Source organism: Cyrtonyx montezumae, unplaced genomic scaffold, assembly GCF_038088225.1.
Source record: "Cyrtonyx montezumae isolate F1298 unplaced genomic scaffold, pur_monq_1.0 scaffold_2, whole genome shotgun sequence".
NCBI lineage: Eukaryota > Metazoa > Chordata > Aves > Galliformes > Odontophoridae > Cyrtonyx > Cyrtonyx montezumae.
In genome coordinates this window covers 23,399,489-23,416,577 of record NW_027071936.1, presented here as the reverse complement: position 1 = coordinate 23,416,577, position 17,089 = coordinate 23,399,489, and the positions used below count along the sequence as shown (strand labels likewise).

Below are 17,089 nucleotides of genomic sequence, written 5' to 3'. Positions count from 1 at the left end.
TTATTTCTCAACAAACCTATCTATCTGCAATGCTATATTTGACCAATAATTTTTAATCCCATGTGTGAGCTAGGGCTAAACAGCTACATAGCACAGGAGTAACGCAATTCAAATGGCTTGAACAAGGAAAGCTACAACATTGATAATATTCAGCTCCCATAGCTATTTCCCCAGTGGCTCTCCTAATTCCAGTTGCTTGAAAGATGCAAATATATTTTTTCACATTAGGAACCAACAAATGTGAATGTTCATTATTATTATTATTCAGCTTATATGAGGTTTAGCTTGCTGCAAGAAAGGATGAAGCAAAGATTTTCTTGTCTTGGAGTACAGTGTAAGTTTTGGGTAAATAATCCTTTTCTGTCTTTTCATATCTTTTGAGTGAAGTCATTGGTCATTTTGTTGCCTAGTGTAAAATGTTTAGACTAGTACTAAGTTTCTTTTTTATGTTCTTGATGCTATTGATGATGATACAAGATTAATTAAAGAATTGAAAGGTTCTGTAAAGGAAAATATTACGGGGCTTATCAGACGAAAGAGGCAGTGGTATTATTTTGTTTTCTTGCCTATTCTGCAAAAAAGCCAATATAATCTCTGAGTTTTCTATCTTGCTTACGTTTTCCAGTTTTATCTGGTTCTTGATGGAATGCATTTAAAAAAAAACCAAACACCACCACCCTTATAAAGGAAGATAGCTATAGCTATGTCTCTTCACCTGTCATCATCATCTCAAATTTAGTAAAGTTGTATGACTACAGACATTGGATACTATGGTCAAGTGAGCATTAGGAAGCAAAAAGTACTGGATTCAAAATTCTTCTGTGGAATTTAGGTGCCCTGCACACCTACTTTCATTACTATTTCCTTTTGTTTCCTGTATGAAATAAGAACAAATGCCAGACATCTTCTGTTTATTCATGTCACCGTTTTTGTAGCCTTATTTTTGGTAGATTAACTCCTTATGACAAGCCCTGCACTGTTTACTCTGCAGAAAAATTATTTAATAATTTAATGGGAAGGAAACTTTTCAGCTGGAAGTCTTACTGTGTTGGCAAGCCAAAGCGTAGGTTCCAGGCATTAAAATCTAAAGAAAGTTAATATCAGCTTTCATCAGAATTAGTCATAAACAAAAGAGCTCAGTGCAGAAAATACTTTTATGGGGAGCAAATGGTTGATTGGCAGGATAATGGACTAGATCAGATGTTCCCAGATTGGCTTGTGAAGCACCGTGGTGGTCCAGAGAGAGGTCAATAGTTCTTTAGATCTGGCACTACTTCTAATGTTTCTCCTTTCTAGCTACTTAGCTTTATTAGGGGGGAAAACAGAAAATATTCAGCTTTGTTTTTAATACCAGTTGTTTCAACAAAATCTATGAGTTTTTTTAGTTGTTAAGAAGAGTTCTTACAGTCATGATTTGCTTATAAAGCAATTTCATAAATAAGATGTGGCACGAGGTCTATTATAACATTTGAAGATCACCCTAGTCAAATTTGTAAAATGAAGTAGATCTTTTTCTCCTCCTTTATCCTTGACACTGCAGTAGCACAGGTTAGCACAGGTTTGTTGTATGTGTTGGCTTGCCTAATGAAGGTCTGTGGAGAAAGTGGTTGGATGAGTCATCTTGGGGGTTTTATTTTTTATTTTTTATTTTTTCTAAATTGTTACTGATCAAATATTCATTTTCTTTTTCCGTGGCAAGTGAGTAATTTAACAGTTAGGAAGATCAGAACTACTTGGTGCAAGCACAGTGTGTCCCTCAGCTCTACATTTAGTATGCCCCACCTATAAGTACTTATTTGTAGGGTGAAGGGAAGCTGTGAGCAGATGTCAAAAAGCCATCTCAATCCATGCTTCTTGGCTGGCAGAATGCAAGTTTTTTGGCTTCTTTCAGATCATGTCATGTAAAGGTCCTAAATCTTCTTTTTTCATGGTTAGAGTAATAGTTACACAAGGGAAAACATCTTTGGAAAGAGTTTGAAATGAGATCTAGAGGAGCTTTTCTCACAGGAAACAAGCTAGTGGCTTGAAATTGTTTGCCATATTTGAAATGTACATAGTGTTCCTTTATACAACTTGGAGATGTATGTAACACAAGAATTTTCAGTCGTTTTGAACTTTACCATTTATGTCTTTTCCCATGCATTTTTCTGTGTTAGACTAATGATTGAAATGATAGAGTGATTACTATTATTAGCGAAAGATAAATTAATATAAATTTCTTAAAAAAAAATCTGAAATGATTCAAATATAAAAAGACAGTATAAGGACTGACACCACATTCAACATATGTGAAATATATAATTTCAGATAAGTTACCTGATATCAGACGTAAGACTTGAAGTGCTGTTGTTGTTTTTTGTTTTGTTTTGTTCTTTTCAAAGAAGATAGTAAAATATATAATGATAGCATATGACTTTTCACATAACCTATTTTCATTCTTTCCAGTTTGGAAATATTTAGTGTTTTTAGATCAAACAGCCCTATATCCTTAGCTTGAAAATCTCTCTAGACACATTGCGCTTTGTTATGCAGGTTATATTTGGCTGACCTTACTGATACTTTAGGAAATGCAAAGATCACAAGTGATGGAAACTGAGAGTCAATCAGTTTAAGGGAAATCTGCCAAAACAAACCACAGCCCATCAGAAAAACAATGTAGTTAATGTAAATCTGGGAAAAAAACATACAACTCCTATGAAGAGAAGGCTCTGGGGAACTTCATTGCAGCTTTCCAGTACTTGAAGGAAACTTAAAAATGAGGGAGAAAGACTTCTTATACGATCTGATAGCGATAGGACCAAGGGGAATGGCTTTAAACTGAAAGAGGGGAAATTTAGGTTAGATGTGGAGGAAATTTTTTACTCTGTGGGTGGTGAGGCACAGGAACAGGCTGCCCAGAGAAACTGTGGATACCTAGTCCCTGATGTTGTTCAAGGCCAGGTGAGATGGGGCCCTGGACAGCCTGGGCTGGTGGGGGGCAACCCTGCACACAGCAGGAGGGCTGCGAGTGTGTGGGCTTTAAGGTCCCTTCCCATTATGTAATCTAGGCTGATAAACTTCTCTCATCTTAATATGAAAATAAGTTTATATTATTTTATATTTCATATGTTAGTGATAAACTTATGTATACGATGATATCACAGAATCACTGAATGGCCTGGGTTGGAAGAGACCTCAAGGATCATGAATCTCCACCCCCCCCTTGCCACAGGCAGGGCCACTAACCTCCCCATTTAATACTAGACCAGGTTGCCCAGGCCCCCATCCAATCTGGCCTTGAACACTTCCAGGGACGGGGCATCCACAACCTCTCTGGGCAGCTTATTCCAGCACCTCACCTCTCTCATAGTAAAGAATTGCCCCCTGATATCCAACCTAAATCTCCCCCGCTCCCCTGCAACTTTTTAAACCATTTCCCCTTGTCCAGCTGCTATCTACCCTTCAAAGACTTGACTCTCTTCCTGTTTATAGGCTCTCTTTAGGTACTGAAAGAATTAGGTCACCCCACAGCCTTCTTTTATCCAGGCTGAACAAGCCCAGCTCCCTCAGCCTGTCTTTGTAGGGGAGGTGCTCCAGCCCTCTGATCATCTCTGTGGCCCTCCTCTGGACCGTCTCCAACAGCTCCCTAGGGGTCTTTCTTGTACTGAGGGCTCCAGTCCTGAACACAGTACTCCAGATGGGGCCTCACAGGAGCAGAGTAGAGAGGGACAATCGCCTCCCTGTCCCTGCTGGCCACTCCTCTTCTGATAGAGCCCAAGATACCATTTGCTTTCCGAGCTGCAAGAACACACTGCTGGCTCATGTTAAGTTTTTCATCCATCAGGACCCTCAGGTCCTTCTCTACAAGCCTGTCTCAAGGACTGCTCCTTCCAGTCTGTATAAATGCCTGAGATTTCTTGGGCCCAAGTGCAAAACCTTGCTCATTACTGTGTTGAACCTCATTAGGTTCACCCAGGCCCACCTTTCACAATAGTGCTAAATAAATCAGTTTAGTCACTGAAGCAAATAATATATGCTTTGTATAGACATCAAGATTTTTCTTTCTGGAAAGTATGGCATGAGCTCCTGTTAATCTGAAGGGAATTATCAAAGCAGTTAATAAAAAATACTTGCCTTCCTAAGGATCAGTGAGGATGATTATATGTGAATTTTTCTTTGACTGGGATGCTGATAGCTTTTTTGGATCAAGAGTAGGAGAGTCCTTTCTGCTATTGCATTTATTTTGTTTAAAGTTGAAATCACTCTGAGTTCTGGTGTGTTCCACCCTTATTTCTGTAACTCCAGCTCTTGTAACTGAGTGAAGGAAGAATTCTGCCAGTGTGGGAGCTGGAAGGAGTCAGCGACATGGTTCTAGCCAGGAAGGTCTTGCAAGGGTAGCTGAAGGAACACAGAGTCTGGGAAGGGGAGTGACTGTTGCACTTGTCATCACAGTAATTGCAGATTGTGGAGTGCCACAGGTCAAGATTGCTTGGATAGAACAAGTCAGGGCTACCTTGGCCTCGTCTCCTCTGGTTGTGTTTCTCACCTAAGAAGTACAACACAGAGCATATGTTTTTTTTATCTTTGAGCTCAGATTTATAAAATAATTCACGTATTAAAAAATTGAAGTTCAGGGGAAAAATAGGCTTTAACAGCATTCATGCTTCTGGAAGGGATCTAATTATTCTCTTACCTCTGTGTTACTTTGAACAGTTGTTTAATTGCATGCATCTCTTTTCCAAGAGGCAGAAAATACCAGCAGGAGAAGCTGACATTCAGGTCTGTAGGATAAGCTGCCTTTTAGTTTTGGCTGGTATAGTGGTATGAAGGTTAAGTATTAATTAAGCCAAAAATACACCTGATTACAGGCTGTGTTTGAGGCAGAGAAATTACAGGTCTCCTCAACTCGTCTGAACAACAACAAAAAAGAATAAAATAAAATAAAATCAGACTTTCCAAGTCTTTTAAAGTACAAATTGTGTTTGTGTTTCAGTGCTGTTTCTTGTGAATAGTATGCATTTTAACATTACACATATTCTAAAGTTGGTATGAGTTTAAGATGACTAGATATCTCTTGCTGACATTGAAGGGTTTGTGAAATACATTAATGAAAAAATTACTTGAATTTTTGCTTAAAATCAGTACTGAGAATAAAAAGTGATTAAATGCCCAGACATTTATAAGAATATCTGTGGACTGTAACAATAGACTCTAATGGCTGTAGTCCAAATATATGAAGAAAAATGAACCTGTCTTCATTTCTGAAGATGAATATTTCAATTTTGGATAGTTTGAAAGATTTATGCTGGGATAAATATTATTTTCAAACTATTACCTGTAGATTTGTGATGTGAATGCTCATTCATTATAGGGGTTTTCATTTCCTCTTTCTGTTACTCTTTTTCATTTATTATTGTGCTCAGAAAAAAAAAAGTTGGAGAGATAAATAGTCTTATCAAGTGATCTTTAGATTCTATGGGATTTTTTTAGTACAAAATGACAGCTGTAAAAGTCAGAAAGGCAATACAAATTAGCATAAAAATAGTACATGGACATGTTATTTTCCTATAAATTTAAATATGTAGTGATAAGTTTGAAAATGTCTTACAGTCACCACTGGTGAATTTAGCTGACCTCAAGTCAAAATTTGAAGACTCTTCCTTGTTTTAAAACATCAAGGTTTCTCAGCTGAGCTATTGTTTTGGGTTTTTTTTGCTTCAAGAAGCAGTAAATATAGTACTCTTTAGTTATCACTATGTGTTGCTGCGATGGTTGTTTTCCATCTGTTTTCTGACCTTAGTGCAGTGTCGGTAGCACACAGGTATAGAACAGCATGGGCAAGTCTAATCTATTAGGGTCATTTTATGTACTTTAATTTGCTGTTTAATGTACTATAATTATTATTTTTCTCAAAAATGTGCACCATAAAGACTCTCCACCTTGAAATAACCTGACCTAATATCTACTTACCATTAGATCTCTTCATTTTTTGGAGATAGAATCTAATTCTTTGCAGTCTTGTATCCTGAATGTCTGTCTTTATTAATGGCTCCCTAAGCCATTGAAATATCCTTCACCTTATTGCCTGTAGCATGAATTAGTTGAATTTTTTATTTGAAGGGAGGGGAAGATTTGGGCCTTTGAACATACAAGTAAAATAGGTTCTTTAGTGAATGGGGCAATCAGACCAAAACAGCAGACAACTTCTCTCCAGAAGGAAGTACACTCCACAGGGGCAGTAGACAACCCACAATAGTGCCAGAAAAGAAGCTTCATAGATGTTATGGTGTATGGTATGTTTCTCATACAAAAGTTGTTTCTAGATCTTGATATTTGGTGATTAGATGTTACTAAATATGCCCTTTAGTGACAAAAGATGTTGAAATCACTGTTCTGAAGAATAGCAAGAAATAAATTAGAGGTGCTGACAAAACCAGAAAGCGTTACAGAAGGTCAGCTCTTACCAAATTTGAAATGATTTCTTGTGATGATGATTCAAACCCAGCTTATGTATATTCAACTTTCACTTAAACAGGTTCATTGGGTTTAGAGGTGCTGCTAGCACAGCTGAGGCCAGAACATTGGTTATTTTTCAGGAGTGTTATTTCAAAATACCAAAGATTATTTAAGCAGAATTATTCTGAATATATAATACATTTTCTGTAACAGACTACTTTTTGATGATATATTTCTTGTGAAATCCCTTCTTGATATGTTTTCTTTAGATAAAGATAAATATTTCCTTTCTTTTCAGCATGCATCAGAATATAGTCTCCTAGGAGCTTATGCAGAGATACTAAAAGGTGAAGGACAAACAAGGCAACAAATCCAATTTCATTGTTTTACTTCTGTGATTTCCACTGAGGAAAACAGATCTGGTTTTATTGCTTTCTGAAATGCTAATCAGCATATCATCTTCTGCACTTCCCTAAAGTGCATGAAGTATAATATCACTTCTAAGATAAATCGTTGGCTTTGTTTTGTTGACTCTACTTATAAACAGTAGCTACCAGAAGATGTTGTAAAATATATGGCCTTTAACAGTATTCAGTAGAATAAATTGGAAATGATCAATGAGAACAAGGAAGCCAGTTTACATTTCCATTACTTAGCGAGGATTTTTTGTGGTGTACCTGTGAATGGTAATATTTGTTATCAATATTCATCTCTAAAGTGATACCTTTCACATTTTAAATGAATGGATAAATTTAGATGAAACAATAAATGCTAATTCACATCTTCAGCTCGCACTCTGGAAGTGTTAGGATTTTTAGTGAAATTTACTTCAGTGTATTCCAGAAGCCCAGCAAGTGCTTGGGGATTGTGATTGGCATCCTACATTGCCCACTCCAGTGGTGTGGATTCTGTTAGATTTTGCAGTGTGGCAAACCAATGTGCTCCAAGAACAGGGGAAGAACAAAGCATGCCCTTTTATTTCAAATAGCTATAGACTGTTCCATGCAAATAACCACGCTTTTCTTTAGCTACTAAGTTTTGTCAGTTCTCTCTGTAGTGGGTTTTTATTTTTGCTTTGGAGTAGCAAATTCATAATGCTATGAGAGCAGAGAAAGCTGCATACTAGTTGTCCTGACCTTTAGTTCATATGAAGAATTATCAGGGTTTTTTTTAAAGATACTTAATATTAAGAATTCTTCATCTATGGATTTATAGATAGCCAAGAGGACTTAAAAAGTTGTACCATCCTTCTGTACACACAACTTTTTGAAAGAAAAAAAATTAAAAGACATGGAATTCTTGAAAAGATGACTTTTGCCATATGATTAGAGATCAAGATTTTAAAACAGAGAGAGCCAAAGACCTCAGCATCTTCCTACTCAAATAAGTACTGTATGCAGAAGTGAAAACTATTTTTCACGAACACTAAAACAAGAGATGAAGTAGTTCTTGAGGTAAAGCTAATAGCATTGTAATCCTCTGTAGCAGAACTGAGTTGTCAGAATTATTTGCGTTTATTGTTTTATGATGACACTCCTAACTTAAAACTTTTAAAAAATTCAGTCACTAAATAGTGCCAGAATTCATTTTGTTACACTGATATTTGTCATAGTAGACAACACTTTAGAAAGCTTAGGCTTAAGCTGTATAATTTAGGTATGGCAATAATATGATCTTCACCATGGGCTGTACAAGCACACTTATACCTTGCGGGTACTTGATGAGTACACACCACAGTGCTGCACCTGCATGCCTGTCAGCACCCAGGCTCACTTATGTAATTCTGTGCAAGATTTTATGTTCAAGTTATCCTGTAGATGTGCTTTGCAGTCTGAATCATTTAAAATTATACTTGCTTTTTTTTTTTTTGGTTACTTTAGCATGCAGCTTGTCTGCCACACTATAAAAGTTATAAATTACAAGGAACTTTGACGTAAAAGTGTGTCCTAACTTCTCAGTAGAGTACTGAGTCTTGAAGTCTCCTCACTTTCTTAACTTAGGTCTTCTGAATTGTTTTCTATTATTATATGATTATTATATTATTATATGATTAGGTTTTCCACGAGGCACCATTGAAGTCATCGATTGTTAAGCTACGTCTCTCACTAAAATTGGGATTGCATTAATTAGCATACATGAATATTTTAAAACAGATTGTTTCTTAATGTTCTGGGAAAATATTCAGTATGCGTTCCATTAGGTGACAATATAATTTTCATTTATATAAATACTAGAAAGGAAAAATATACTTTCTGATGTATATCAACGTTTATTCATCCAAAAATGTTTTCTCTAAATCCAACATGCTGCTGTTATAAACAAGCTCTGTCATTTTGCACCCGATGTATTATGCTGTAGTCTATTCATTCTTAAAATTATTCTTGTTTCCCAACTTTCTGAAGCATATTCCAAATACTGTGTTTCAAATATTAAAAGGTCTGCCAATTTGAAGTTATTTCCTATAGAAGAATGAGTTCATCATACATTTTCTTAGCAACTTTGATAACTTTGATTTGAATGTCATAGTATGCAAACAGGCATGTAATAGGATTTAACATTAAAAATGTTAGACTTTTTTAATGAAATAATGATTTAGCAGTTCAATTAAGTGTTTCACTGAATTATACTGGAGAAGAAAAACACAAGATTAAATTCTTGATGGCTGTGTCTGTATACATATCACTGTATTATCTTCAGTTGTACTGTTACTAGACTATAAACAAATTCTTTTCTTCTCTTTGCTTTCCCTTCTGTAGTTGTTTGAGATTACAGTGCCTCTCTCTCATGGCCCCAAACCTGTAACTGTCAGTTTTGCCAATCACACGTCCTGCAGATGCATGTCTAAGTTGGATGTTTACAGACAAGTTCATTCTATCATAAGACGTTCCTTGCCAGCAACACAAACCCAGTAAGTATGAGACTTGTCTTTCCTTTTGCATTGTAAGAAAGCCTGTATAATTAAGTATAAAATATTGCTGGAAGCTTTCACAGTTAAGATAAGTAAACTTCTATGTATCAATAATAGCCAAATACATTTTGATATTGTTTTACAAGAAAAGACTGTTATTGAAGTAATTAGCTGAGTACCTTTTTGCCCAGTGTGAAAACTAGGGATAGGTCAGTAGAAAATGAAAAATAATGAGTCGGTTTACCTGTACTCGAAGGAAACAGCTAAAATGAAATTAAGGTTTTAAAGTAAATAACAAAATCACTTTTAATAATAATTACAATGGAAAACTATTCAAAAATAGGTTTGTTTGATTTTTTTTTTACAGATAAATAGATAATATTTCTCCCTCGAACTGTATTTTCCTTTTAAAATAAAATATTAACAACCAAAAAGTCCTACACTGTTAAAAGAAGAATCCTGTCAGAAGTGAAAAGAGTGGGAAGGGGAAATGAAGTGTTAATGGGTAGTCTACAGAACTGGCAAATAGATTTGTTCAGTTAGTCCATAGGCTTGGTGATTTTGACAGGAAAACTCCCAGAAGTATTTTAACACTTGAAGCCCTCATTTCCATAATTTTAGAGGACCAAGTGTTTGATTTCATGATGAATAAATATTAAATAGGTAACATTTAGATAACAGACTAATGGTTGCTTTATAGAAGTGACTAAATCTAACTTGGAATTAATTATATTCATTTTTAATAAGGCAAATGAACAGTTTAAAATGCCCATAGAAATGAGCTGAGTCTTCCTCTTTGCGTGTTTTCAGTCAGTTAAAGTCTGGATGGGCTCTGATGTGTTCAAGCTCAACATGGATTATGTTCTGTTTGAATTCAGATTGTTGAGTTGGTTCGTCAAGATGTGGATTATGAACAGTGGATTAAGAGAACATTAGGGAATAAATCTAGTAGTTAATTAATTGGATAATTAATAGATTATAAAAACTCAAAACCTAAGAGTCAATAATAAAGTCAAATTATGCTGACTCTTGGCAGCTTCTCAGTGCTTCCATGCTAAGAGCAGCTGTAATTATGGTAAGACTTTATTCTAGCCAGGAAACAGCTACCTATAGTTAAAGAATAGAGGTTTCAGACTACTCACGTTCCTATAATGCTAAACTTGAACACATAAAGGCCTTGTTTATTGTTAAGCACTGTTTTTACTTTTGTTTCCAGAATCTTGAAGCAATTAGGCTGTTTTGTTTTTTTGTATGTTTGTTTTTTAATATGTTCCTTTTAAAAGAAGCCCTAATTTTTAAACTAAAAGCGATTTATGATGCGTGTCAGAATGCTTTTTGGAATCCCACTGTGTATTTTAGTGGAGGCAGAGGTTTTTGCCTCACATATACTGCTCATGTTACAGTGGCAGGTCTGCATGTGTACATCTATTTCTGTGCATGCTCATTTTAACAGAGATATGGTAATTATCTTATGTATTATTGAAAAGAAAAATATAAAATTTGTTTTTAGGGTGCTAACATTTGGGATCTGGTAGTCTGTATGTGTCATGCTACACGTTAGAAAGAAGAGAAAAATTACTTGTAAGATGGAAGAAGATTAAAAAGTTGACCTTTTTTTTATGAAATATGTTTTCTGCACAGCTTGATCATGTGAATTAAGGCCCACATCTTTACCTGTTCTGCTTTGTTCCATTTATTTCCTTGTAATAAATACGTGGTAGCTACCTCTACAAACTTGTACAGCTGAGGCATGTCAGTTCATGCTAACTGGCGTTTCAGGATACCTTCTGGATTAATGGCTTCTTAAACTCTATCCTTCTCTGCTTACATAGAATTTCATCAAGATTTGCAACTCAGTTTGAAATTTGATACTTTGTTTTAGAAATTTGGTGATTTTGCAGGGAGTAGGGTCTAGAAGTGGAGCACGAGAACAGTGCAGATTCTTCAGTATATGTTGTTCAGGTCTCTTTTCCCATGGTAGTGCAAGTAAGGAAGGTGGTTAGAGAGTTAACACGCACATTTTAGACGTATATTGTAAATGCTATATGTTTCTGTCTTGTATGCCAGGTAACGTGACTTAGCAAGCTGTTATATTTTATGTTGAAAATGTGAAAAGTAGTAGTAAATTTTTTTGAAAGGTTTTTTTCTCCGATTTGATTTTTTTTTTTTAAGCCTTCTTGAACTTTCCTAAAATAAGTCACGTTAACATTCAGCCATTTTAAATGTGCTTGGTTTGGCCAAGCTGCTCCAGGTTTTTGTGTGTATTCAGCTTTTAAACAAAATACCACCATAGGCCTGTAAATTCTCTGTGTCATTTCTCAAGCTGAAACAGGAGACAGGTAAAAGGACACGTGTGCCAAGCAAGGGAGCAAGGATGAGATCATTAGTGGAGTGAAATCAGGAAACACCAGGTTGATAAAGCGTGAGGTGGTGCAGGGTGACGGTAAACTACAGAAAAAGTGCTGTTTAATGTGGTGAAGGGGAGTGGTATTCTTGAATGATAATCGACGAAGAATGTCCTAGCACCTGCATTTTTCAATGAGTGAGTAATGCTGCTTCTCTCATGGAAAGGAGAAAGTACCTAAAATGGATTATGTCTAACAGATGAGAATTTTAGAAATACTATGGAAATAAAGAATAGATGACACAGCTTGGATGCATGAAGTTAGGCATGACTCATTAAGAGTTGTAATGGCAACTGTAGTGATAAAGAAATTACAAGGAAGGAAGATCAGATAATACTTACAAATATTCCTTATGTGGTGGACTTACTGAGTTTCACATCCTTTGAAAAGCAAACAGCTACTGTTGGGACTTTTTGCTTTCTTTGGCTGCAAGACTCTGCAGGTACAGAAAACTAAATGCTAAATGGTTTATTTTCTCTCATGTCTGAAGTGACTTCATTACTAATGAAGTCCAAATCTTTACAGCCAAGAAAGGGGTCCAAGATCTGAGTGGCTGATAAGAAATAATCAGTTAATGACACAACTTTTGCATAAAGAAGGGAAAGCGATAATTGGATTACGTTTTAGAAATTTGAGTTTGGCCTACAACAGTGATTCAGAAATTACTGTCAATTGTTTTATACCTATATATAAAGAAAACGTTTGTACTGCCAAAAGCAATGCAGAAAATTCTGCCTGCTCCCACCTATGTGGTATCTAACATACAATTATTTTTATACTGATGTGTAAAGAAGAGTTAGAGAGCACTCACATTGTTTTTTGGAAGTCAGAGCTAAAACTTGAAAGGTGAGGTGGTATCTTCAGCAAACAGTTGAACGTTCCTGTGCAGGGGGAGAACTAACTAGTTACTGTCTTGATAGGAGTAAAAATTAAGACTATAAAAGAGTTTTGTAATGGAGCGTATGTAAATGGAAACAGCACCTAAAATCTTTTTGTTGTTGTTATTATAGCAATAAATGAGCAGTATATTTCATTCAATAGGTGTCATGTGGCAAACAAGACCTGTCCAAAAAATCATGTCTGGAATAATCAGATTTGCAGATGCTTGGCACAGCACGATTTTGGTTTCTCTTCACACCTTGGAGATTCTGGTGAGTAGTTTCGCTTAGATGATTAAATGTAGTTCCATATTTTGATTTGCCTAAAGAAAAAATTATGAGTTAGATAAATAAATAGTTGATTTTTTATTTATAGCATTACATTGCTTGTCTTCTGATTTATATTTATATATAATAAATCAAAATACAAATATAAATATGTTTATGTATATTTGATTTATATTTATATGAACCGTGAGAAGTATGAATGGAAGTTGTTTTTTCACATAAAAATACAAGAGTAGGAAAATACACACTTCTGATAACTGTGCAACTTCTCTGCTGCATTTCCAGACACGTCTGAAGGATTCCATATTTGTGGGCCCCACAAAGTGCTGGATGAAGAAACCTGTCAATGTGTCTGCAAAGGAGGTGTGCGGCCCTCAAGCTGTGGTCCTCACAAGGAATTAGACAGGGCATCATGTCAGTGCACGTGCAAAAACAAACTGCTTCCCGCTTCCTGTGGGCCCAACAAGGAATTTGATGAAGAAAAGTGCCAGTGTGTGTGTAAAAAGACCTGTCCCAAGCATCAGCCACTAAATCCTGCAAAATGCACCTGCGAATGTATAGAATCTCCCAATAAATGTTTCTTAAAAGGAAAAAGATTTCATCACCAGACATGCAGGTAAAACATCAGTCTTTAGCCCTTTTAGTGTATCTAAGGTATAAAATTTGGGATTGTGTTAGCTTTTTTTAATCGAATAATTTTGTAGCCATAACTGAATTGTAGGTCTCTCAAATTCAGTTTTATCTTCTGTGACTTTTATCATCCCAAAGAGGAGCTGTTAAGCTGATCTCAGGTATCTGTATAAGCATTACTGTGTCGAGTGAAGTGGCACAAAGTAATGTTACTCTCTTAGTTACAGAGACCACAGTGGTGAAATAATCTAGGATTATTAGCACTGAAAACACTGAACAAGATGTGACTAGTTAATGAATACCATGTTTGCAGCCTTCCTCATTCCTTATTGCTTTCTTCATAGTCAGGTTCACTGGTTGAACTAAGCAGCTTGAAGTAATGCAACTGTAATCCAGACCTCATATAATAAACAAATTTATTGCAAAGTGATAACTTGGTATCCAAACCAAGCATGCAGCACATTAACTTACCTGCAGCAATGACAAGAGTAGCCTCAAGCCTGAATCAAAAAATTGCCTGGGGAAAAAAGGATTCTGAAATGGCCTTAATAGAGTTATACTGTATTGGTTTTGAACAGAAGTTAGCAATAGATCATAACAAACAGGCACCCATTTAAATGCACGTTTTAAGTATAACTGTGTTGAAATTTGAAACTTATACTTTTCTCTTTTGACTCATTGCCAGTGTCTGAAAAAAAAAAAACAACACAAAAAACAACAACCAGACTTCTACTTTGTCTCCATTATATGCTAGAACATATTTAGCATTGTTATTGTAAGGTTACTTTAGGTCACGTTCTCGTTTTAATTGAATAAAAAAAATAAAAAAGGAAAAGGAAGAGGAGTTCAGGGACAACCGCAGATACTATCTTTGTATAAGTCTGTTCTTCAGTCAAGGAGAAATTCTCCCACTTTTTAGGTATATGTGCTTTAATGCTTTTTGTTGTTGAACTAATTTTAATCTAAAATAGGCTATTTGTGCTCCTTTTTTTTGAAGTTTTCTTAAGCACATAGGCCCTGATCTTACTTCAGAATGCACATGAAGTATAAATGAAGTAAAGATGTAGCACTGCTAAAATCAGAGAGTGGCTGAAGGAGTTTGCAGCCTGAAGAAAGTTATGTTGTAATATTCAGGATATGAGGTGACATAAACATACATACCGTAAACAGGGTAACGCAGACCCACTGCATTAGCAAAGAATTAAGGAACAGTCTGGAGTAGGAAAATGGCAGGCTCAACTGTCAAACAACTCTGGATTGCCACCTCAGACTTGACAGGATAGCATATGGTAAGCTGATAGCAGAAAAAATTGAAAAATAACACTATCTATCCTCAAAATTAGAGAGAAAGAAACAAGGTTTGAATGAAGCTATAACCAGGCAACACTTTAAAAATATTCTTGAAAATCTCTTGAAATCAATCTATTTATCCTCAGTAACATGGCATTGTCTTTTGTGAAGAATAGGCCAATTCAAAGTGGTTGCAAGTATACGAAGAATGTGTATTCATGGAAATAAATGCCCATTAATTTATACTCCTGGTTGATATAAATATCCCGTTGTATTAATGCCTGCTTTTCATTCTTTCAGTTGTTACAGACCACCGTGTACAGTCCGAACGAAACGCTGTGATGCTGGATTTTATTTTAGTGAAGAAGTGTGCCGCTGTGTACCCACATATTGGAAAAGACCACTGATGAATTAGCAAAGAAAGCACTACTTGCTATTTTGGTGTACATTTTTTCCATTAGAACAAGAGAACAACAGAAACTTGGCAAATACTTGGAATTAAATGTTCATCAGAGACCCTGTGGGGCTTTCAGAGACAGACACATTGTGCTTTCCTCAAGATGTGGAAAGCAAATGTAGAAAATAACTGGGGTTCACGTTTTATAAAGAACTCAGTAAGGACTTATTTTCTGCCAATGACCAAACAGCCTAGGTTCTACTTCTTGTGATTTTTTTAAAGAGATAATGACTATATAATTTATTTCCACTAAAACCATTGTGCAGCATTTGTTTATAGCAGTAACAATTGTTAAAGCTCACTGTGATCAATATTTTTATATCATGCAAAGTATGTTTAAAATAAAATGGAAATTGTATTATATGATAATGAGAACGTTTGATCCATCTGCCTACATCACCAGAGCCCTAAGAAAGAAGAGAAAGATGTTACGAGAAAGCACTTTTATAAAAGGAAAACTTCAGAGATGTTTCCTCGGAGCTGTTGTATATAGCGTTTGAAATACAAAGATGTAATGTTTTGTAGTCCAGTGATACTTCTGCCCTTGGGATGAAACCAGCAAAGCAATACAGTCAGTAACTAATAAAAACATTGCAGATCTTGCACGTACCTTGAGCACGTATAAGGTCCACAGCAGCCAGTCATGTTCCAAAATGTACATTCTTTATTTTCTTCTTGTCCTGGCTATGCTTCCTGGGTCCTGTGGTCCTATCAGTCGCAGTTACGTGAACTCCAGCTTTCCAAGAGGAAGATACACTGAGAAGAGACAGACTACACATCCCAGGCTACAGTTCTCCAGTACTCACGTGATTTCCAGTTCTGGGTGACAGGGCGCAGCGCTCTTCTCTTCCAGGAGGCCAGATGTGAGTATCTGTAGATAAGGACTTGGATGTCTCTCTTTCTCCCTAATAGTTTTGAGCATTGCTCAGTAGGCATAAGCCCAAAATAATTTCTTCCTTCTTAGGATTTGAAGAAGCTGCAATCATAATCGTCTTAAAATTCCTAAACTTTCAGGGTTTTGCAGGTGTTCGGGAGAGAAATTCCAACACAGTGGGGGTGCCTATTTATCTAAGGTCTCTCCCCACATCACTTCACACTCCCTGCCTCTCAGTATTCTATGGCTTTGGCTTCGTCCAGACACTGTAAATACAAATACTGAGTATTGTATCACATACAGCCCTAAAGAGCAGAACAACAAACTTAAAAAAAAAAAAAAAAAAAAAACCCTGTACATTCTAAGCATTAAATTCTGGGACATTATGGAATGTAGTCCTTTTAACAATTTGTATTAGAAGAAAAAAAAAAATCAGGTTTATTTTGTTTTTGTTTTAAGCTAATGATAGCATGTTGGTACAGTGCCAGAAATAATAAATAATAATATAAAAAATGATCTACTGAAAGTTATTAGTATGAAAATAGAAATGTCAGTATATTTTTAATGTTACAGGCTGTATACTACTAAAATAATTCAGCGAGCTTTGATGCTCTTTTACTTTTTCATAGAGTTAGTCAGCTATCCTGGGCTAAAATCTGTGTGTACAAAAATAGTTTGAAGGAAAATAATGCGTTTTACACTCCACTGGGGACATGAAAGGACTTCCACCAGTCCAGTATGGATGAACATCCTGTCTACATAAAAAAAAAAAAATTGTCAGGACTCTCTTTGTTAAAGTAAATGCAAAATCAAACATCTACAACTTTTATGAAGAGGTAAGACTTTTAACTTTTACAGTAATAGCAATGCATATAGAACAATCTATTCAAAATTAAAATGTTTCAGAAATTGGAAGGGAGGTGC

General features: G+C 35.8%; 1 protein-coding gene across 1 annotated transcript in view; it reads left to right on the top strand.

Annotated features, from left to right (window-relative positions):
- The window catches only part of VEGFC (vascular endothelial growth factor C), a 63,262-nt gene extending 47,533 nt beyond the window's left edge, over positions 1-15,729 (top strand). Inside the window, 4 exon segments of the mRNA XM_065736594.1 lie at positions 9,192-9,343; positions 12,790-12,899; positions 13,200-13,530; positions 15,135-15,729. Coding sequence (XP_065592666.1) covers positions 9,192-9,343; positions 12,790-12,899; positions 13,200-13,530; positions 15,135-15,249 — 708 coding nt within the window. The 3' untranslated portion in view covers positions 15,250-15,729.
- The last annotated feature ends 1,360 nt before the right edge of the window (positions 15,730-17,089 follow it).